The following is a 23,138-nucleotide window of genomic DNA, read 5'->3' on the forward strand; positions in this document are numbered from 1 at the left end:
AAAAAATCTGCTGATGGCTAAGCAGGAATGATCTTTATTCATCAATAAAACACTTTTTTAAATACTTGTTTACATAAATAGATGGTGTATACATTGTAGGTAATACCACATATTATATTACTGTACAAACATGGCAAGATAGACATTTTGTCACATATTTCTAGCGTGTGTCTCGTCTCTGCAATGTGTTGTAAGCACTGAGGGGACTACACTGTATTAAATCCATGCAAAGCATATTGACAGAGACGAGTCATGTAACGTCAACAGTTTGCTATGATCATCAGTGCAACTTGAACAGTAAAACATGTGCTTCTGTCAGAAAAGGGTGAACCATCAGAATTCAGAGCTGGCTCCACCATTCATAATTGGACTTTAAGCAAAACAACAACAAACGTCTATCTATATGTGATTCATGTTCAAGTGTGAGATTGAATGAAGCTTCAGGAATAAAAGACCGTCATGGCAGCATTAGAAGATGGTTGAAGGAGGAGGAAGTGGGCACTAGAAGATCTAGAAATGAAACAGTGCAAAGAGAGAGGTAGAAAAGTCTCGATCCAAAGCAAAATAGCTACATAAACAACTGGAATGAATCCTGATGATTCTATCATGCTTGTTCTGTGCCTTACAATATGAACCCACTGTGCTTCAAATGATGTTTTGTTCAGGATTGTCACAGATGCTTCAGAAAGAGGGGAGAGTGGACAGAATACGAATCGTTGTGCTGTTGGTGAGCTGACAAGGTCAAACCACATTTTATGTATGTACAGGGTATTTCTTCTCCTTTCTTGCCGTTGCCATGTCATTTCTAACCACAAGGGGGCTCACCAGTATTGCAAATACACATGGCTGCAAAAGCCTACGTGCAATACCGTAAATACCTGGGTCATTATTTATTAACCTTGGGTCAACACACACCACTATCATCTGCATACACTAAGCATATCACCCACGAGGATGTCTGTCTAGTACACAAAATGGACATCAGCCACATTGTCAAGGAGATTCAGTACAAAGTATTTCAGCGGCGGTGCTGGCTTGAAAATGAAAATCACAATAGTAAGAGTATACAGTACCTACGTCTCTTCACCGCAAGGGGGCGCAAATTCCACAAACAAACGGCAACAATTGGTTCGTCATGACATTGCTTGACATAATCGTTTCAAAAAGCATTTTCTGTTCACTTTCGGGGCACCAATCAAATTATTGTAAGGCTGTACATAATCACATGCCAGAAATCACCACTGCTGTCAGATGACACCCAACTGTGCAAAAAAATATATATGTGTCATTTTACTTATTACTCATACTGTATGGCAAACAATATTTACGGAATATAAGCACTATAGCGTAAACATTTTATACTTTCAATGAAAGCTTCCTAGTCTAAAATGTTTCCTATGTGGGTCTATTAATATATACCTTTACATCTGTGATTTTTCTTTTCTTGATGGATCCAGGCCCTATGTTGGGCATATTGTGCAGTTGTTATTTACATTCTGTTCAGTACAATATGGAAACATGCACAAAAAAGGTCTCATGTGCTGGTGAGCAAATTCAGAATAAAATGTGCACTGTATTAGCAGAGTTGTTGTACATTCTGCTCCATCCGTCATGGTGAGCAGCAAAGGCACCGGTCCAATTGCCTCCAGTCAACCTTTTGGGAATTACCAGAACCTGCATGACAGTCGATCGCATTTTACAAATTGGAATGTGTGTGCCTTGCTTGAGGTTATGGTATCCAACTTTCCCAAAAGAATGTTCAAATATGTTGCAAACAAAAGGTAAATATGAGATATTTCAAGTCCAAGACTGTGGCACAGGACTTCAGATTTCAGTGCCTTTGTATTGATAATCAAAACCTGAGAGGAAGTTACAAACAAAACACAGCATGAGCCTTAAAACCGTTGGCTTAAAAATTGGACCGGCCCAGGAAGGGTTGTTTTGCAAAAAAACAACCTGGGTCGGTCCAATTTTGAACCCAAATTGCGTTCAAGTCTACTCTCACACGATTGATGATTTGATTAGGAACTTTGTCGCTGAAAAATCCTTATATACAAACTTGGGTATTATTACTGTTCCTTTAGTTCACTATTCAATAACCCTTTTAAAAGATACCAGTTCAAGGTTGTGTCACAAAAAACACTTTCAGATCAAATAAAATTCATGGAATAAATAAATAAATAAATACATGAGCGTGACCTATATGAAAGGGTGAATACCTTAAAAAGGCACCAGTTAATTCCAATGGAGACTATTCAGCAGTGTCGCCTACAGAATGTGCAAACATGATGTTGGCGTATTGATTTTTTTGGGTTTTTTTGGACACATTACATTTACAGACCAGTTACCTCGATGCTGCTAGACTTTGAATCTTTTGCCTTTGTATTACAAAGCAAACTATAAATGGGTGTTGAGAATGGATGAATGCAGCATAGACAGTCTCAGGGTACGCTTGAGATGACGGTACGCCTATAAATCCCATGTCCAAGCGCTACGAAGGAAAGAGACGAGAGCAGGGAGGTGACCAGTCAATGAAGCTCACTCAAAGCGCTCGTAGTTCCGTGTTTGCCTCACACGGGGCACCATGTCCATTAAAAGCCTGCAGAGACAGAAACGGTGTCAAAAGTGAGTCCTACACATGATGTTTTGCAAAGGTCAAGTGGTAAACTGTTAGTTTTTGCCTTACTTGACCCCATATGCCAAGATGATGAGACCAATGAGAACTCCAATCAAGCCATCCAGGAACCAGACATCGGGGTGGTCCTTGAATACTTGGGCGCTGATAAGAATGGTGAATCCCATGATACCGCCAACCAAAGAATTAAAGCCTGACAAAAAAAAAAAAAAGAAATGTAGTTTGAAGATATGAATGCAAAATAAAATAAAATAAAATAAAATAAAATAAATTAAATTAAATTAAATTAAATTAAATTAAATTAAATTAAATTAAATTAAATTAAATTAAATTAAATTAAATTAAAAAATATATCTACACACCCTTGTGCATCTGTTGGCTACATTTAATTTTTGATTGTCATTTGATTATTTCTATTGACCTACCATCCGTGATGAGCGCGCGGCTCGTGAGCACTCTGCCCAGCCAGAATTTGGCAACAGCCAGCACGGTGCACACAAATCCACTCACAATGGACACACTGAAGAGGAAGTCGTCCTAAAGGACAAAGAACCCATTATTTATCCGTCATAGTCATTTGCATTGTAGTACGGTGACAAGATACGGTACATATAGTAAAACTTGGCCTTTAAAGTTAATTAGTTACATGGACGGGCCCTCGCACGCCGTTATTTAATTTCTACCGTGGTTGTGCTTTGCAGAGGCGCCGCCACACAAACAAACTAGTCGACGCAGCGGTTTGTGCTGTAGCATGAGAGAAGGTATAATGAGGTGGATTGTGTCACAGAGGCATGTAAATGTCAAAACACCTTTCTCGCAATTTTCTCTAATAATATGACATCACGCTGCAAACAGCCTGTAGTGTGTTCCCGTGTCTCATTTTTGTTGCAGCACGGTGATGACAGTCTCAATTGCATGCAGACGGCTCGCGACGAGAGCAGCGAGCCGGGACGTGACGCGAATGTGGATTCCCCCCCTCCCTCCATCCCTCCCCAATACTTCACGGTAACCCAAATGTGATCACAACCGGCCCGAGAATGCGTGATAACTTAGAGGGACACATCAAAGTAGCAAAAGGTCAGCTTCACACCCCCGAAACAAGGCTCTAATTGTGCGAATGAAAGACGAGCGCTGTCAGAAAAGAGCCCAGAGGAGGCCACGGAACATCAAGTGGAAACAGTAATGACGATACAGTTGAAATTCACACCAAGCGATTTGCACACAGTGTGACTATCGCAAAACGAGAAAGATGACGGGATTGACAAGAAGATAAAATGTCCCCACCCTGTTTCCAGATTGCTCTGAGCATCTGGGTTTTGAGGCTCCATTATTATTTTTTTCAATCTATCTTATTTGTTTATTTTATATATTTTTATTTATTTGTGTTTTTTTTTATTTCATTATTTTGCATCTATTTGTATCCTTTTTTTAATGAACCACCTCCTCTAGTATTGTCCTTTTTTGGCAATTACACATCTGTGAGTATTCATCTTACCACTTCTGGGGGCATCCTGGTGACCAAATTATGAATTGCCTTTCCAAGAATACACAGGGAACAGAGCAGAAAGACAATTCCGAGGACCACGCATGCTCTGCAGAGACACAAGACAGCAGATTTGAACAAGGTGGATCTACATACGTCCCGATTCCTAGCTTGGGACATTATGTTCATCATATGAACAAACAATTGTTCCATTACGAACATCACGGAAGGTGTAACGCATTTGACACTTACATGTATTCTCGGTGCGCCGAGTGCACGGCGGCCGCGTTGCTGTAGCGCCACAGCACAATGATTGATGAGAGAACATCCAAGGTGGCATCAAACTGCACAAACAAGTCAAGGAGAGAAACAAGTGCCGACTTAATAACGAGCCCAACGGCCTTGTTATCATCAGATACCATTTCACAAGTTTTATTGTAGTCGACTATTAAACAACTGCCAACCCAATTGATATCTTTGACGTCTATAACCATTAATGGCACTGAATGGGTTAAAGATAGGATCGTCGCACCCGTTTAGCTTAGTTCTCGTGTACACCTGCACTGTAATCTCAGTCCTTCCTTTCTGCTCTGTTACCTTGGAGACAACGGGGGCCAATAAAAGTCGACTTGCAAGGCTCATTAATAAAGCACCCAGACTAAAGTTATGACTAATTGATCAATGCAAATGGAGGACGGAAACTCACGGCAAATCCGAAGGCCGATGCGCTGTGTCTCATGAATGATACGGCTGTGGAAACACACACACACACAGAGAGCAGTTAACAGACACGTCATTTCATTTTTTTTCTTGCAACCGATTCTATTTCAATCGCATCAACGTGCAGAGATGGCTTGACACGCCATCTGTCTGTTCTCCGAAACGAATCTTCCTCTCGCTCAATTGATATGGGCTTCTTTGAGCCCCATTGGATCGGACCAGAATGCAAAATGACATAGCTGTGATATCACAACCTTTTCTATTCTTTCATCTAATTATACCGTGGCGAACTGAAGAGTCCGTAAAACAAGTAGGTGTTATTCTCTCATTTTTGTCATCTGCTGGCAGATCAGTTTCTCTCACCTTTGTGAACGCTTAGGCTTAGGCACGAGCGCTAACAAGCTGGCTGAAGTGGAGAAGGGGTGCGAGAGAGGATAAGAGAGGTGTCAGTGGGCTGCTGGCGTGCGGAGAAAGTGATAATTGAGGACAGAACGAAAAAAGGAAAGTGCCATTGGTGCAACTGCAAATGGGTTACTACCAATTCTTCAGTATGTGCACACAAGAAGGATACATTTTTGTGTTTCATCATTTAAATCAATACCCAATTGTTTTGATAAAGTGATACAGGTTCAATTGTAGCATTTTTTTTTTTATGCTTCCAGAAACTTGGCCCGTTTCGAGGGTTCGGTCTCGTATGCAAACGAGGAGACGGCTCACCTCGCCTGCCCGACCGGGGAAAATCGATGGTGGCTTTTGTTACCATGACAACCCAGGGAAGAGAAGAGCTAGGTGGTTGCAATGAGGTAAGCGTGTCGGTTTACGGAAGTGAAGCCCAGGGTGTGTAAAAAAATGCAACTACTCAGACCGACGATAAAAGCATTGGCATTGTTTTGAACTACTACTCGGCAACTTCACTGAGTCATCCACTTAACAGAAGCTAACGCTGTTAGCGAATGCTAATCTTTGCATCTGACTAAACTCACTGCAGCTTTGCTTACCTCTTGACAAACTAAACTGTTTTCTAAATAAATATACATTAAATAAATAAATAGATTTAAATAAATAAATTTAAATAAATACATTTAAATAAATAAATAAATACCAAATGACTATTTCCACAGGAGCTGGTTTGAAAGAAAAAATTATGACCTAGCTTGATGGTAGCAGACACAGCAGTGAAGCACTTATGAGGCACACGTGACGTCCCAAAAAAAAAAATACTGCAGCATCACCGGCCCACTGATGCATACTTCCCGCCTCTTAGCGGACACCCAACAAGGCTGCGGCCCTTTGCCCAGCTGCAAAATATCACGCTCAATAATTCAAGAGCGCTGCACTGCTGCACTGCTAGTTCAGTGCCCCCCTTCAACCCGCCTTCCCATTAACCTCCCATATATCTTTTACTTTCTCCCTCGTGGATAACAATCTTGCTTCAGTCTTTCTTCTCACCAAGGAAAAAAAAAAAAACGTTCTTCTGAGCAATATATGTCTCTCAACCTTAATCCCATTATCATCCTTTGATCTTATTGCAACCCGCCTCCAGTTTACTCCAATTTTTCCTCTCTACCGAACCTTCCATGCACTTCACTAAACAAGAGCGATGTTTATTAATCCGGCACAATAACACTGGTAACCGTTGCTTTAACCCGACAGCCGTTGCGGTCAAATAGTCTGGCGGCGACCAGATTGTGGCCACAAGAGGAATCAAGTCAGACACACACACACACACACACACACACACACACACACACACACACAGATCACTTTAGTGCTCACCAGATGCAACACAGCGTAGCTTGTTAAAAAGAGACTGTGACTGAAAATACGAGAAAAAGCCAATCAAGGTTCTTGCAAGATTGTAATTAAGGAAGCAGTCACTTGAATAAAAAAAAAAAAAGTGTGATTCGAGCCGTTTCTATTCTTCATTCATTAGCAGCAGAACACCCAAAACACTGTTCTCTCACCCAAAACTGAAGAAATCCATGTTAGGCGGGAACAAATGTGTCAAAAATCGAGACTTGTTTTGCTTTTGTGAAACCTCAAACTATCAAGACTGAAAATGAAAGAGCGTTTGATGGCAACTTAATCATTTTTGTACAGAAATGCGCCGTGAGTCTTTGTGTTTAATGTCAGTCGATTCATTTGAGCGCATGCTTTGACACACAAATAATGCAAATTATCATTGGGTGGTGTAAACAAATCAAATGTGTCATGCAGTCATATTTGGTCCAATAGTTCTTGTGACTTTTTTACATAATTATTCACAGAGCTCGAGAGTAAACAAAAAAAATATTGGAATTGTCAGTGGAACAATTTAATTTTTTTTGTATTTTTTTTTTTTAGGTCTTGGACAATTTAATTTCTTTTAAAATATATATATATATTTTAAGTCTTACATTAGACTTTGAGCATCTTCTATCTGGCTATTTACATTTCCAAGCATGCAGTAGATTTAATGAATAATTCATCAATGATGAAGCGGCTCGGCTTTCCCCTTTTCCAAACGCCCCCTTTCTCCCCAGCACGTCATTTGTACCCCGCTGCTGGGCGAAAATGGAAAAAAGCCCGGGCCTCTCGCTAACGAATCCATCGCCGTCGTCAGTTTACCATCGATCACAACGAAACAAGATGCCGATTGCTTTGGCCAAAGGGAAGCCGGAAAATTCTTTCTGGATGCGGATAGAATGAAAGTGGAGATGTCACCATTTTTTTTTTCTTCCTCTCCACCACCACCATATCTGATCTTTCCGACAAGAGGTAAAAATACTCAAGCGGTGTTTACTGCTAAATAAGAGCGAGCGCAAGAGAGCAAGACAGCCAGTCCTATAATTATGCAGCAGATGGCCAGCTTTTGACAGCCAAGCACCATACCAAACCAAAGAACATGTAGCAAGGTTTTTTGGAACAGCTGAAGCTAAACGCTGGCTGCTATCTCGCGCCGTCATGGTTTAAGAAAAAGATTCTGAAGTTATATGGATTTATTTTTCTCCCCAACACAGTTAAAGCTTTGTATTCTGCAGTTTTTGTTCCTTTTTTTTTGGAGGTGAATTGTCCTTCAGCAGGCCCTTGTGTCTTCCCCAGCTGTGCATTGTCCTCCAATTATTTCCTGTTTGGGATCTTGGTAGGTCACTCGTGTGCCACGTCAGGTTTTTTACCGTCGTGATCGTTCGCTCGCTCGGCTCTCCGGCTGCACTTCTTGCTCCCCCGTGTTCTTCGAAATGATTGTTGAAAGGTTACGCTGTGTCCGGGTCATTGGAATTCAACATTGTTCAGACGCGGTCGTTACTGGTAAAAAGCGGAGCTTTTGTCTGTCATTTTGTCCGTCTGCGTGATTTGAACAGTAACACACTGTTGCCATCTCGGACCTTTTTCACAATTTGCCGTTCATTCGGTAATTGGCGCTAAACGGCAATAAGTTTGGGACGGGGGTCGGACAAAAGGTTGGGCTAGCGCCTCCGCTTCTTTGGCACAATACCAACGCACATGTCGTCTGAGGCTTCATTCTTCGGTCTTCGCAAATATCTCAAGCGTGACGGCTAATCCATGAAAGTATGCCGGGGTCCAACCCGTGGTTGGTCTACAACCAATTATTGGTGTAGCCAGCAATAATCTTTACGCCAGGTAAGCAAGCCTCTTTGGTTTTCCATCTACAAGCCAAATCACACTTAGTCCATCTAAATATAGCCGCAGCTAAATATAGAGACATGAATAAATGATTGTGTTTCCAGCTGCAAGACAGACGCGAGGTGTTGAAGACGATCTGGGGTATTTGAGTAGATCGCAGCCGGTGAGGAAGAAATGAAGATAAGACAGAATCAGAAGGGGCGGGGCGGAGCTGGGACTGAGGACCCCCGCGGGAGTTGGTTGCGGGGAGGCAGAGCTGCGGCAAGACGGGCAAAATATTGCTCCTGCCTCGACCTGCCTGTGATAAATGGCCCGCCGACGCCGCTGTTGTTTTTCTCTCAGCCGGTGGATGAATTCAAGACGCCGCAGTCAGCAAATGTCCACCTAATGACGGCAAGATGGTCGGTCTCTGAGCGCCATCGCTTGTTTGGATCACTCGTAAAATGCCTTTTATCAGAAAATGCAAACGCAACTGTTTGTCCTTCTGGTCACGTGTTTTGATCCACAATCACAGCCATTGGCAAATATCCATGGTTTATTTATAACCCTGTTGGTGTCTTTTACTTTATGTATCTGGGTTGGAGCTCACGCTGATGACGGTGCTTCGGCAGGGAGCAGAAAAAAAAGAACAAAGGAGGAAGCGCAGTTGTTGTCTTAAGCTGGGTACACACAGACTGAGTGTTTAAAGTGCGGCGTACTCCAGATGAGCAACTTCTCCTCTTCCCTATATGATGACATTAGAAAAGCCAAAAAGAAAGGAAAGTCAGAGGATGAGACATCGCCAAGATGGCGAGAGGAACGAGCAGAAACTAGGGCAGGTTTGTTGTTTCAAGCACAACCGGCGAATCCCAGGTGCCGTCTGCCAACATTCATCCCGTCGCTATCGTCGGCGTTATCTCCGTGTTCCTCGCTGTCTCGCTAGTGCCGCTTTCCGAGTCGAAGCGGCGAAAGCGTAGTCGCTGATTGATTTCCCCACCGTGAACCTGCGACCTGTACTCTTGCCCACTGAGAGATTGCACTTCTCGCGTCCTTCCAGTCGAGTTGAGTTTTTTTGAGATTCTTGTCGTAATCTAGATTATTTGTCAGAATTCCTGATCTGGCTGCCGGATGTTGGAAATCCAAAAGACAACTCCTACTCTCAGAACGAGATAACGCATTGATCAATTAAATTTGGAACGGCAACGCTAGCTTAACATTAGCATAACATTAGCATAACATTTGCCTGTCATGTGTGTACATCCTGTTAGCGGATACAAACTATCTTCAATGGCTCTAAATCGGGTGTGACTTTGGGGATGAGATCATTCCGAGAAGTGCGAATGTGCTAAGCGGCGAACTTGTCACGGCACTTTGCCATTTGACTGACGCTTAGTCGGGATGACAAAGCAACATCTTGAATGGTACACGCAACGTCGCGTCGCGCTGAGTCATGCGTCAGACAACAAAAACATCCATCTTTGACCACATGACCCTGCTTAGTTCCCCAAAATGAGTTTTGAGAAAAAAAAATACTCTTGTGACCAAAGTGTCCCCAATGAACTGGACAGTGATCGTACATTTTGAATGCGAAATCGTTTGATGATTAAAAATCCCCTACCACTTGATCGTGGAATAAAAAACAAGTATTATTCTTAACATGCAATGTGTGAACAATCAATCACACTGAAAGAATCCAGTGCTAATGTGTCCACTCAAGCCCACAATCAATTATCTCACTGGATTTTCATCAGCTTCTTCTTAAAACCATATTAAGGTTACCAAAAATGCCGGGACACATTTACATTTGATTCTGCGGGATGACTTTTTTTTTTTTTCTTTTTTTGGTCTCACTTGGGTTTATCAAGTTCTGGCAACCCAGAAAAGGATCTCAAGCAAATAACTTCTGTTTTCATGACGCCATCTTTTGTCACAAGCAATTACACCACTGAAAGTAAAAAAGCAGCACGACTTGGACCGTTGAAAACTTACTGAACGCCGTCACGGCAAGAATGAGGGTGACCACGATGGAGACCCACGAGACCCAGAGCGCCTTCTTCCTGTAGTTCTGAGCTTCGTGAGGCTTCAGGCGCATGCTGCTCTCCAACAGACCTGCAATTAGACAAAATTAAATTAAAAATTAATTTAAAAACAATTAATAAAAAAATAAATAAAAGATTTCAGGCTCAGGTCAAACCAAGTGGCTGGTTGAAGACTCAAGGAAAACCATTTAGTCGCTCACAGAATGGATATTTATCGGTTTCATGTTTTTGTTTACTTTGTTGTGATTAGTTTTGTTTCATGTTTTGTCAAGTTTTGCTGTCTTTTCTGCTCGTTCAGTTTTCGTTCCCGCCACCGGGCCTTCCTCATGTCAACCAATCAGCTTCCTCCGCCCATTTGCAGTCCACATGTGCCTCGTTGAGTCATCAGGGGAGGTTTTGTATTTAGTTCCCCGTTTTTGGTTAGTCCGGTTTGGCTGTCAGTCTCAAGTTTGTAGTTTGTTGAGTGAGCGTTTTTGTTTGTTATAATGACGTTGTCAATGATTTCAACCGTAAGTGAGAGTGAGTGCAGCGTTTATGGAGGCACATGGGAATTATTTTAAAGGTTTACTCTATAAAATGCAATTACAGACTTTTATTGGGATTAACAAAGGGTCGATTTCCTTTTCATGCAGTTTTTTTATGCTGACTGGGCAAAACCATCTAGATACTTATCACTGAGTTGAATCAAAAAGTGTCTGTGAGTGAGCTAGTCTGTGTTTCCTTGACCTGTATTTAGCCTCCAACAATGACATGGATCATGTCATAAATTAGAAATTATACTCACATTCTTGATAACAATCCAATGTTAGACCGAAACGTACAAAGTGACAAAGTTCTTCTTGTGTACAGGCTCACAAGGTTAAACATGATAAAGATGCTTAGCAATCGCATTTCGTAAACAAACATTAAATAAATCTGCCAGAGTCATTTGCAGGCTCAGGATTGACCAAACAATACAACATGGGCCCACTTATCCACTATGGAATGTTTAGTTCCACGACGGTGCATATAATGAATGGGATTAAAAGTGTCTAAAAATCATACATAATCTCTTTCACACACTCCATTTGCTCGCTCTGCCTTTCTTCAGGCATGCAAACACACAGAAGGGGATTTGTTGGTCATGCCTGTGACTGGTACCAAGGGGGCTTCAAGGAACCAATGTCTGTGCAGCCTCGGGCTCTGAATTGCGCAATCATTTAAAAATAATTCATCATTCACTTGTTAAATTTTAAAATGTGTACATTTCTGAAAATTAAGCTTATGATTCTGATTCAAACCATTCCAGTGACAAAAGGCTGAAACCTCCCAAAAATAATATATTATTTCAAATATTCCCCATATTTTATACAAGTTCCCAAATGAATGGAGAAATTCTCATCTTTCAGATTTCATCAATTTCTCACATTCTATATTTCTAATTCATACAGTCAGCATTTCAATTTGGCACCAGGCCAGGTAGAGCCTGGACTGGTTACCAGCCAAGTCAACATACTTTTCCAGCAAACCCAATCAAGCTCATATTCAGAACCCCCCCCCCCCCATAAGCACCCAAAAAACATCTAACCTCAACACAGATTCAAACCCTGAACCGACAGCCGCAAGGCATCTAGCCTCGCCACTGCCCAAAGCTATTTATCTTTGCTTTTTTTTTTTTTTTTTTTGCTCCTCGGGTATGGAAGATTCCTTTAATATCCTTCTGACTTATAAATTATTCAAATAGGGGCAGGCTAAAAATACCGCACTTCATTCCCCGGTCCGAGCGGGGGGGGGGGGTCTAATAACAAAAATAAGATACAAGAAACAGAGAGTTGGTGTACCTTCTCCCTCCACATTGTCTGTGATTTTCATCTCTTGTCCGGAGGTGAGCGCCTCATGCTGGATGGGGCTCTTGACGTGCTGTTGCTGGTTGTTGTGGTTGTGATGGTTATTGCCGAAGCCATCCGGGGCGCCCTGGCCGTTCCGCACTGTGACTGCAGACGGATCCACTATGGTCAAGTCCGGGACTGGGTAGGACTCTCGGCTGGCCGGGTCTGTCATTGCTCCTGCTGGCTTGCTTTGAGTTCTGTTATAGTTTGAGAGTAGAGCAGCAGCAGAGGCGGCGGCGACGACGAGAAGAAGAAGCAGAAGGATGGAGCGCAATAGACATCCACGCGCGAGGGTTATAACGACTCCAGTGCCGGGTGGCTCAATCGTCGTGGGGCGGAGGCGGAGGGGGAAGGAAGAGGAGGAGGAGGGCTTTGAGAGACTGAAAAAAAAAGATTTGTTCTCCGATAATGGGCAGAGGAGCAACTTGTGACCTGCACACTCGACAAGGGCGTGCCAAGCAGGTGCGAGACAGATGCGGTGATGCGATACACCGCACTGTGCGCTGGACGGACGGGCGGTACCCTCACGTTTGCTCTCCTCCCCCTTTTCTGCCCGTCACTCAAGTTTGCGTGAATAAAATAATAAACAGAGTCGGTTTGGGTGAAGTTATTTTTGTAAACCCAAGCCGATGTTTGGAATCTAGTTCCAGTTCAGTTCACGAAAGCGACAAAACTTGAATGCAAATGCACTTTTGAAAATTAACCTCAATAAAAAAAGCACCCAAAAAAATCCGTCTTATGAACAAAACAGCATTCAATTAGCTGATATTTAAACATATCACCACAGGGTGTGTAGACTTTTGCTCTCAAACACTCCATGCAGGCTGGTTGTAGATTGCGACAGTAAATGGCCACATATCCTTCCGTCGGCCGAAACGGTCTCCTGAGAACTTACATCATTTTTTTTTTTTCCTGAGGCTTACACAATTGGCTTACACGCATTGCGACCACAGACAGAGGAGCCGCTAAGTCAGGTCAAAATCACGGCGGGCCACCGTGGTGCTTCTGTCACACTTGAACATGTGACTCCATGCTGAGGGACGAACTGCATGTGTGCGAATAACCATCATCGTGATGAAACACTGGCTGAAGAAATAGGACGTTGGCCAAACAGCACATGATGCCACATAACTGAATATCATTCACAACTGAATCTCGTGAAGGTCTGAACTGAATGTACTCCCTGTCCAGTTAGTGTGCCTGAGGATCACATATAGTTTCCAAGACCTTTTGATTCAACCAATTTAGACTTGTAGTTTGGCCAAAAGCAGCAGAAACGGCCGCCGCCGTTCAATCGCCCGCTGACTGTCGATCTCAACTCTCGATCATGCTGATTTGTAATTGAGTGAGAGAGTCAAGAACTGGCACCAGAGCAGGCGGAATTTGCACTTAAACAGAGAGCAACCTTCTGCCGCAGACTAGTGGCGGCCCTTTGAATAGTTCCTTGGCAGTTGGTTTCATCTCCATTAAAGAAACAAGGATTAAAGATCATTTTGATGTTGGGCGGGGTCAGTGAATATATTTCAAAGCTGCAATAGTGCCAATAAGTGTCATTTACAAAATGCTGCATTATAAAAAAAAAAAAACACCTTCATGATATGATGTTGTTTTATGGACTATGAATGAAACTAGCAGAGAACGGCAAGCTCGGTTAATAAATGACAGCGGGTGCTGTTCACCTGACGGTCATTGCTTTCAAGTCGAGGCTGGGGCGGACTTTGCCGGATTTCCTTAGCGGTACTAAACCGAAAGTGCTGTCAAGAGAGCTCCACCGTGTCCAAAAGGATGAAGATTGATATACATAGTCACATTTTACCAAAGGAATGGCCCGATTTGAAGAAGGTAGGCACACATTTGAATGTTGCAGCCTTATCTGCCACTATTTTGACTTTGGTTAACGATTGGCCAACTTTACTGCTGGAGGACCGTCGAGGTTGTTTTTCTTTTTGTATGTACAATATAGCACGCAGAACTTGCCATTATTCTAAACAGACCTGAATCCTAAATTGATCAGTTTCAACAAAAGCTCAGTTCTCTCTGCTGTTGAATATGTTTCAGAGGTACGGCTACGGTGGATTTGTCCAGCTTCAGCATCACTGCAAGGTGAGTCAAGTTCTGCAGGATGCTTACATCAGAGCGGCTGCAGTCTTCAAATCCACTGGCGGAATTAGGATTTGGGTGCAAGGATATCTCAGGGGGCAGTTGCCCCGCGACCCCCCTTATCTAGCACCGCCAGTGTTCAAATCCCGTTTGATTCATTTGCCGGCTTTCCACAAAACGTAGACCCAAAAAAAAGCCAACTTGAACTTTTTGAATTGACTTTCGACTGCATTTGAGGGTGAGGCGATGATGATGAAGGACGGCAAGCTGTTTCGTACGGTTCAAGAAAATTGCTGGGATGCCGAGGCACGGCTGCGAGACATGGATCAACACGGTAAAAACCGTCACGTGTTGGACAAGCGCTAAGCTAATCAAACTCAAAGAACCTTTTGGATTCTAACAATCTTCAGGAGTCACAATTCAAGCCCTTTCCACCGTTCCTGTCATGTTCAACTACTGGGTAAGCGGCCTCGTGATTCAATTGCGCAATCAGCTAAGACTAGTTTGAGATCGAACGCCGTCGATTCCGTTTCAGGCCAAGCCGCACGACACCTTGGATCTCTGCGTGCTTTTGAATGATGATTTGGCGCAGACGGTGCGTAGCCACCCCAAAAGGTTCGTGGGCTTGGGAACGCTCCCCATGCAAGCCCCCGACCTCGCCGTGCTGGAAATGCGGCGCTGCGTGAAGGAGTTGGGTTTCCCCGGCGTGCAGATTGGCTCGCATATCAACAACTGGGACCTCAACTCGGCTGACCTTCACCCTTTCTTTGCCGTAAGAATTTCTCTTACATTTTATTAACGGGCCGATATTTACAGACGCTTTGTTTCCCACGCAGGAAGCCGAGGAGCTGAATTGCTCCCTTTTTGTTCACCCCTGGGACATGCAGATGGATGGCAGGATGGCTAAGTATTGGCTGCCATGGCTGGTGGGTGAGGGAGATGGAGTAGAAACATTGGAGATTGCTTGCGGGTCTACCCCATTTTATGCTTGTTGAATTTTTATGCTGGCAATTTTCTTGCATCCATCACAAAGGCATGCCCACAGAGACAACAATGGCTATTTGCTCCATGATTTTTGGAGGTGTCTTTGAGAGATTTCCAAAACTGAAAGTCTGCTTCGCTCACGGAGGTAACGTTATGTTTAATACAAGCAAGGCCGCATGACAATACAAATGTGTTTCTGTTTTTGTAATTCACAGGTGGCTCCTTTCCATTCACCATTGGTAGAATTGAACACGGCCACAAAGTTCGGCCCGACTTGTGCGCCGTGGACAACGAGTCCAATCCCCGGAACTACCTGGGTTCCTTTTACACCGACTCCCTCGTGCATGATCCGGTCTCGCTGAAGTTGCTAACTGACGTCATTGGAAAAGTGAGCTCCCGTGTCAGAGCCAGAAAAGGGTCCTGCACTGGGCGGTGTGTGGGGGAGCCGGAGCCGACCTTTTTTTTGTTCTCAGGATAAAGTGATGCTTGGAACGGATTACCCGTTCCCGCTGGGTGAGCTCCAACCAGGATCTCTGATTGAGTCCATGGAAGAATTTGATCAAACGTTAAAGGTACTAGTCATGTTTGATCGATATTATAGGAAGACTCCATTTGGGCCATCTGGTTGGTTAATTGGTCACCAATACAAATTGACTTTACAGGGGATAAGTACAATACTGCCTCTTTGTTTTACAGGACAAGCTACTAGCTGGGAATGCACTGGAATTTTTGGGCCTCAAAAGAGAACAATTTGAGTAACAAGATAGACAACTACCGTACAGCAAAATGTATTTACTTTAACCCTCCTAAACATCAATCCATCCATTATCTGTAGCGCTTGCCCCCAGTTTATCTAAATAAAAAGATAAAATGGGCTGTTTTATTGCATAAACTCCAAGATTAATCATACCCAATTTTGCGAACTGTATGTGAAGTTTTAATGATCAATAAAAGACTTACCAAAAGTGGTTTAAACACAGCTTTTCTTTTTATCTATACTAAACAAACCTTAAATTGATGGATTAAAATAACACTTATTGATCACATGATCAAAAAGCTTTTCTGTCGGTGTTTTTTTTATTTTTATATTTTGTTGTATTTTGTTTTGTTTCTGCCTGGTCCGTCAGTGTGTAAATAAAGTTGAATTCGATTTATTTGTATTGAAATTAATTTTTCACGGTTTCCGGTCTACACTGACGTCATATCCGCGTTCTCCATGACTGTCAAACAGCAATGGCGGCGAGCCGGGGTTCTTCTTCGAGATGGGTTTTCAGCCGTGAGCAGCTCGAAAGCACGCCGTCTCGCCGATGCGGAGTAGAACCGGACCGGGAACTGTCTTACCGCCAACAAGCGGCGAATCTGATTCAAGACATGGGACAGAGGCTCAATGTGTATCCTTCGTAAACAAACTGCTTCCTAAGCTTGACGCTTGAAGCTAATAAACGTTCCGATTTGACCCCCAGTGCGGATCTGATGTGTTCCGAGTGTACCATTGAAGAGCGATGACTTACTTTTAAGTGTCTTACGTAAATTGTCTGCGCTCTTTTGGAGCCAATCCGACGGGAACGCGTTGTTCTTTGCCCCGGGTAGCGTGCTAGCATGCTAGCTGTAGGGTCGTGTCGATAAGTAGCAGGCCGTGGACCATGGTTGCGGGTATGTCAGCCACCTGGTTTCTAAAACGTAAAAGGGGCTTTCAATCCCGACAGAGGAGGTCGTCCGAAATATTCTTACTAATTGACAAATGTATGACGAAGCGTCATTTATGCAACATTGAAGATTTGGGCCGTACCTTGAGCGGCGCCACGGTTCCGACTTACGAGGTTACGAACGGCGCGCTATGTAAGGCTCAAATTATTTTGCGATATTTTCCTTGACCCACATTCCAGCTCTCAACTAACTATAAATACGGCAATTGTTTACATGCATAGATTTTACATGCACCATTCGTTCACCAAATTTCACAGGAATGTAAGTATTTTCTCCTAAATAAATGTTTCAACCTACTTTAAAACATTGAAGGTGGATCTTTTAAAATGTTTCATAATTTCCGTTCCAGACAATATCTCCGACGACGCTCTTTTTGGCTGCCAAAGTGGAAGAGCAGCCACGCAAACTGGAATATGTGATTAAAGTTGCACACGCCTGCCTAAACCCGCAAGAGTCACCCCTTGACACTAAGAGTAACGTAAGTAGGGGGATCTCTCTGTCAAGTCCAACGTTTTTCTTCCATATTCCTTTCCTTCCATGTGTCACCTTTCCACTCCTCTCATTGGCCACGGTTTGCCAACGTATAACCTGCGCCACTTCCCCGTCGCCGGGGTGGTTTTTGCTGTTGGCACGCTCCAAACAGCTCCACGCGCTTCAGTTTGACTAGCGTAATGGCCTCTCTGGTTTCAGCTTTGGTCATTTCAACTCAGCTGTTAAAGTTGAGATCATAGACTCATTACAATTGTTATGTAATGACTGTCTATCAAACTTCAGGCATACCTCCAGCAAGCTCAAGAGCTGGTGATACTTGAATCCATAGTGCTGCAAACGCTTGGTAAGTAGTGGTGACCCGAGTGGATGAAATGAGAGCGAGCGAGAGCGAGAGAGCACCATTTGTATCATAAACATAAGTGAGGCTTTCTTGCTATTGACGACACAACTCAACATCAACTCTTGTCATTGTGGATTGGCATAAGGTGACATGTCATTCTTTTTTCCGTTGGCTAGGAAAATGGCTTCAAGCAAGTTCTATTTCACCAAATTGACTGAAAAAAAAAAATCTTCTGTCCCACTCAAACACTGACTCGCCATTGTTTGCGCCGTCCGAGTAACCGCGACGAGAAGAAAAATGACACGTCACCTCCCAAGTGTCTGTGTTGAACTCACCTGTCATGTATTTTGTTCCAGGCTTTGAAATTACAATTGATCACCCACACACTGATGTGGTGAAATGTTCCCAGCTAGTGCGAGGTAGAGGCTTCTTTCTTTGCTTTTTGTGCCCTCTGCTCTTGTCCTACCCCGCCTCATCAAAAAAAAAAAAGTGTGGAGGCCCAATGACATAATTATGTACTTGTCGCTTTGACTTTGTCGAGTGATTATTGCATACTCGAAACCTTTTGAGACGCTCACTAGGCCAAGACTGAAATGATTTGCACTCAGCTCACATTTTTATTCGGAAAGCTGACTGCACGAGTACCTCTAAAGAAAAAATGCTAGTATTGCTACTCTGGGCGCGTCTTTTCAGTCTTGGCTCAATGGCGCTCGGTGCAAAAAGTAAAAACCCGGTCGACTCGGAATCCGAACAGCACTCGGGTCGCTGCTTTCCTGTCGCGGTTTGTCTTGAAGGCACTCCAATGGTTTCCCCCGTCGTATAATTTGTCTTTTGTGTCTCACACAGCGAGCAAGGATCTGGCACAGACTTCCTATTTCATGGCTACCAACAGGTTGTTACCCTGCCCCTCCTTTGTTGCACTTTGACCGCACACCATTGCTTCCTGTAATGCAGGGTGCCCTTTCAGTGTCCAACGGGCCCTCCTTGCACCGGCGGTCCTCGGGACGCCGGGCGGCCGGCCGGCCCGCCGGGGACGGGGGCCGGCCCGGCTCGGCGAGGCCCGGCCCGTGGCGTTCCGGGCCCCGGTCGCAGTGCGGTGTATTGTACAAGGGACCATGTGTTGGCACCGATATGGGTTGAATGCAAGATGCGAAGTGTAGTGGCGCGCTTGAAAAGCCACATGTTTGTTCGGTTGCGAAAAAGTGCAGAATTCGAAAAAGACACTTTGGTAGCCTGAATAGCCGCTAAAGATTTCACAGACGTAAACATTTCTCATAGAGATCCTTCCGGTAAGTACAGCCAAATCATTTTTTACAATTCTCTCTCCATATTCATGTCTTTTGATTCTCTGTAAATGCACATTGGCATTTATCTTTTCGAAATATATATTGATATCATTGATGGAAACGTCATCTTACCCATTAACGACCTGCATGCTAGGAAAAGCCCAATTTGGAGTCTGTATGATATATTTTTAGGTCATTGCATTTGAAAGTGGGTCCTTAAAGGGTTTGACTTCAATTGCATCATCTTGATAGCAAGCAAGTATTTTGTTTCACCCAGCTAACAAACGTGATCTCATTTGATAATGTCGACTTTATATCCAATGCATGTTTTCTTTCCCCTTTCGTGTGTGACCAATTTAGAATTGTCAAATGTCTTACGGGGTGATTTGTTGTTGCAGAGCCATTCAGTGAGCCCGACCTTCAGCTTTTACAAGCCATGCCGGGCTAATTAGACTTAACAGATTTACAGTAGCTTATCTGAAGTCCACAATTTGTTGACATTGTTTGATTTTTTTGTGGCGACAGATCAAATTCCACAACAGATGGTGTTAGCTTCATCTACTAGACATCTTACTAGTTTTAACTGTGAAGCTAATGATAATCAAAACACTCTGTTGTTTATATTGCTCGCTTGATAGTTTCTTTTATCTTATTTGACGTTAAACTTGTGTTACTGTTAAATTTAAAATCAAGTTAATTGTTTGTGTGTGTGTTTATGTAACCAATGAATTAAAACCACTTGCGCCTTCTGTCCTCTTTTGTTCACATGTGGGACCAATCCTGACCTTGGCTGGAACGCCTCAATCTACTCATTCACGTCACACACACGCATGCACGCGCACACACACACGTTCAGTCTCCACTTGACGACGTTCTGCCTTCAGTACAAGCCCACTGTGATTGCCTGCGTGTGTATTCACCTGGCATGCAAGTGGTCCAACTGGGAGATCCCGGTGTCTACCGATGGCAAGCACTGGTGGGTGTACGTGGACAGCTCCGTCACCCTCGAGCTGCTCGACGGTAAGACGTGACGCCGCCGCGTGAAGAGGAGCCGTCGTTTCGTCAATGCAACTCTCCCATGTTTTCCAGAGTTGACGCACGAGTTTCTGCAGATTCTGGAAAAGACGCCCAGCCGCTTGAAGAGAATACGCAACTGGAGAGTAAGACAAATCATTTGCCTCTTTTCCATGTGAACATACATGAATACATGCATGGGATTTTGAAAAGACGAATATGTACAATCTGTCAAGATGGAGAGAAGTCAACTTGTTTTCTTTTCATCTCAGGCAACGCAAGCTGCTAAGAAGCCCAAATCTGAGAGCAGCCAACTGACAGACGCCTCCGTCGCCGGTCCTTCGATGCTCCAAGAGCGTTCCCTGCTCGACGGCCCCCTCGTCGGGGTTCCCCGCTCGGGTTTTCCCAAAGCGGGTGCCCCGTTCCTGCCCATTTCGGCTCCCCCCGGATGCGCGCCGCTGTCGCTGGACTCCTTGGCCGCCGGCGCTTTCAACCCACCGAGCCACAGCGAATGGCCCCAAAGCAACCTGAGTCAAGCGGGCCTCTGCATCAAACAGGAACCCCTCGACCCCCCTCACCAAGCGCAGACGCTGCCCTCGCAGGCTTCCTCTTTGCATCCACCCGCATTGACAATCAAGACTGAGAAAAGTGGCGAGCTTAACATCAAGCAGGAACTAAAAGGAGCGTGCGCAAGCAAACATCAGCCGTCGACTTCGTCTTCCTATCCTCCGCCGCCGCCGCCGCACTCCTCGGCCCCCAAAATGTCACTGGACAAATACAGAGAAAAACACGCCATAGAGCTTGCCGCTTCCGGACAGAAAAACAGAGCAGAGCAACAGCATGCCGCGCTCACCGACGACAACGTGAGAGGGGACCCGTCGTCTTTGAGCCAGGTCGATCACAGAAAGTATTCGCAGACGCATCAAGTGACCCAAAGCGGCCACGCAAGCGGCGCCACCGCCTCGCCGATCAAAACACGAGTTCCTTGCGCGACGTCGGGGCAGGACAAGCGCCATCACGCTGACAAATGGGACAAAAGTTCGCTCAATCTCCACCTGGCAATTCCCGCCTCCGGAGGAAGCAGCCAGTCGGACAGAAGCAAGGAGGAGCTCAAGATGAAAATCAAGCTTTCCTCATCGGCCGAGCGCCACAGTTCGTCGGACGAATCGGCGGCGGCCACCAACAACAACTCCATCAAGAGTAAACATTCCAGCCCGCTGGTGAGCAAAGAGAAAGCGCACCGAGGCCAACACAAATACGCTCACAGCGGGAACGGACAAGGGGCCTCGGACGGCCTGTTCCGTGGACCCCCGGCACTGATGACCCTTGAGGGACTCGCGCTTCCTCACGGTGGATCCGCGTCTCTGTCGTCGCGAAAGAGGGCGCACCCTGAGGTCAATCACAACCAACACCCTCCCTCCTCCTCCTCCTCCTCCTCTTCTTCCTCCTCTTGCTCCAAAGCGAGCAAACTCTCCAAGGGTGGTGCGGGTGCTGCAGGTATTTTCTCCTCCTAGCGCCTCTCCTGTACCACACGCAGTGTGTCTGCTCTAGCTTACGGTTCTCTGGCTAAGCTAGGCTAAGCTAACCTCCTCCTGTTACACTCAGGTGGGCTGCGGACGTCTCGGCAGTACCTCCCTCCTAGCGGGTCGCCCCATGAAGTGGGAGACCAGAGACACTGAGCGAGCTCTTCTGCAGCCCTGCTTCTTCACATGAAAATTGTAACAACTAGCCACACTTACCACTTGGACTATGCGCGTCTCCTCGTTCAGTGCCCTCGGCGCTAACTTGGCTGATGATATACCCTTTATTGAAAGGCAGAAAGAACATCGTACAAAAAAAAGAGGATGTCTGCGGTGGGCTTGTGATAAAAGAAACAAGAGAGAGGAACGTAAAGTTTTCATTCTATCACCTCAGGGCCGGGCCGGGCCGGGCCGGGCCGCAGTCCTGCAGTTTCTCCTGGTGTCAAATTGCTGCTGCTCTCCTTCCTTGAATTGAGATCATGTGTGTGTGTGTGTGTGGCAGGTGGAAGTGTGTATTTACATCCAAGGGAACAGCCTCCCTGCATTTCACATCATACCCAAATAGGAAAACAAAAGTATTACAAAGAATATGCATCCTCCTCTTTCGTTCCTCTCGGTTTTATATTTAAAAAAAAAAAGAAGAAAAAAGAGATAGACAGCATGAGGAGTTCAACTTCTATCTGTTGTCGTTCCTTACTGCAATATTGATGGGTGCATTTTTTTTTTAAGTGTCGTTATCATTTCCTCACTAAGTTTGTTTTCTAGAGTACTGTTTGATTTCCGAGTTGTCATCAAAGGGATGCGTTCACAGGAAGTGGAAACAAATTCATGTTCATACGTTTTTGTATGAGAACACACCCATTGTATCGAGACTACTCAGGTTTGGAGCCAATTGGAATTAGAACAATACAATTGTAAAAATCTTATTTCAAAACAAAAAAATACTGTGATCAGCCAGCGCCAAACAACGGAAAGCTAACAAAAAGACAATATTGTGTGCCATGGAGGTCTGTACTGAATGAGGCACTTTAAGTTGTCACTCTTTATGCCAAATTTCTATTTAGAAAAAAAACAATCGCATCTAAAATGCCCTGCTGTGTTTTATTTTATTTTGTTTGTGGACAAACTTGGTCGAGTTGTTGTCCTTGATCCATTTGGTACATTTACAAGCATTGTCTTCACATTTCTCGACATTAAACTCTATTCCTGAATCCTATAATCAAGTTGATTCTCGTCCAACCTCATACTGAAAATCAATCTTGGAAAAACGAGACTTCTAATCAAGTCACTAAATTTGTACAAATAGTTCCCTCCCCCGCATAACAGATCCCTATCGATTAGCTCGAT

The 23,138-nt window shown here is 44.3% G+C and overlaps 3 protein-coding genes across 3 annotated transcripts; 2 read left to right on the forward strand and 1 right to left on the reverse strand.

Moving 5' to 3' along the window:
* Window positions 1-18: 18 nt before the first annotated feature.
* On the reverse strand, window positions 19-12,912 carry LOC125974044 (transmembrane protein 163a). The gene is made up of 8 exons (XM_049728825.2): window positions 12,301-12,912; window positions 10,431-10,550; window positions 4,825-4,868; window positions 4,371-4,462; window positions 4,131-4,227; window positions 3,061-3,172; window positions 2,687-2,828; window positions 19-2,599 (listed from the first exon to the last, which is right to left on the reverse strand). The coding sequence occupies exons 1-8, from the start codon at window positions 12,518-12,520 to the stop codon at window positions 2,539-2,541; spliced, it is 888 nt and encodes a 295-aa protein (XP_049584782.1). The 5' UTR covers window positions 12,521-12,912; the 3' UTR covers window positions 19-2,538.
* Window positions 12,913-13,921: 1,009 nt separating this feature from the next.
* acmsd (aminocarboxymuconate semialdehyde decarboxylase) lies at window positions 13,922-16,407 on the forward strand. The gene is made up of 10 exons (XM_049728824.2): window positions 13,922-14,190; window positions 14,407-14,451; window positions 14,686-14,782; window positions 14,859-14,908; window positions 14,984-15,220; window positions 15,285-15,378; window positions 15,482-15,577; window positions 15,648-15,820; window positions 15,906-16,004; window positions 16,129-16,407. Exons 1-10 carry the CDS (start codon window positions 14,134-14,136, stop codon window positions 16,189-16,191), a joined length of 1,011 nt encoding a protein of 336 aa, XP_049584781.1. The 5' UTR covers window positions 13,922-14,133; the 3' UTR covers window positions 16,192-16,407.
* Window positions 16,408-16,615: 208 nt separating this feature from the next.
* Window positions 16,616-22,113, forward strand: ccnt2a (cyclin T2a). Its single transcript, XM_049728823.2, has 10 exons — window positions 16,616-16,823; window positions 17,319-17,400; window positions 17,489-17,617; window positions 17,914-17,974; window positions 18,328-18,390; window positions 18,818-18,863; window positions 20,114-20,277; window positions 20,347-20,417; window positions 20,544-21,768; window positions 21,877-22,113. Exons 1-10 carry the CDS (start codon window positions 16,666-16,668, stop codon window positions 21,948-21,950), a joined length of 2,073 nt encoding a protein of 690 aa, XP_049584780.1. The 5' UTR covers window positions 16,616-16,665; the 3' UTR covers window positions 21,951-22,113.
* The last annotated feature ends 1,025 nt before the right edge of the window (window positions 22,114-23,138 follow it).

Source organism: Syngnathus scovelli, chromosome 8 (genome assembly GCF_024217435.2).
Source record: "Syngnathus scovelli strain Florida chromosome 8, RoL_Ssco_1.2, whole genome shotgun sequence".
Lineage (NCBI taxonomy): Eukaryota > Metazoa > Chordata > Actinopteri > Syngnathiformes > Syngnathidae > Syngnathus > Syngnathus scovelli.

Bases quoted from the DNA above. Each gene is read 5' to 3' on its own strand.
- LOC125974044 (XM_049728825.2), bottom strand. From the start codon at position 12,520: ATGACAGACCCGGCCAGCCGAGAGTCCTACCCAGTCCCGGACTTGACC. The intron at 4,228-4,370 runs GTAAGTGTCAAA...GTGTCTCTGCAG, and splicing joins TCGGCGCACCGAGAATACAT to AGCATGCGTGGTCCTCGGAA. The intron at 2,829-3,060 runs GTAGGTCAATAG...TTTTTTTGTCAG, and splicing joins CCGCGCGCTCATCACGGATG to GCTTTAATTCTTTGGTTGGC.
- acmsd (XM_049728824.2), top strand. From the start codon at position 14,134: ATGAAGATTGATATACATAGTCACATTTTACCAAAGGAATGGCCCGAT. The intron at 14,191-14,406 runs GTAGGCACACAT...AATATGTTTCAG, and splicing joins AATGGCCCGATTTGAAGAAG to AGGTACGGCTACGGTGGATT. The intron at 15,379-15,481 runs GTGAGGGAGATG...TCCATCACAAAG, and splicing joins TTGGCTGCCATGGCTGGTGG to GCATGCCCACAGAGACAACA.
- ccnt2a (XM_049728823.2), top strand. From the start codon at position 16,666: ATGGCGGCGAGCCGGGGTTCTTCTTCGAGATGGGTTTTCAGCCGTGAG. The intron at 17,975-18,327 runs GTAAGTAGTGGT...ATTTTGTTCCAG, and splicing joins CATAGTGCTGCAAACGCTTG to GCTTTGAAATTACAATTGAT. The intron at 20,418-20,543 runs GTAAGACAAATC...TTTTCATCTCAG, and splicing joins AGAGAATACGCAACTGGAGA to GCAACGCAAGCTGCTAAGAA.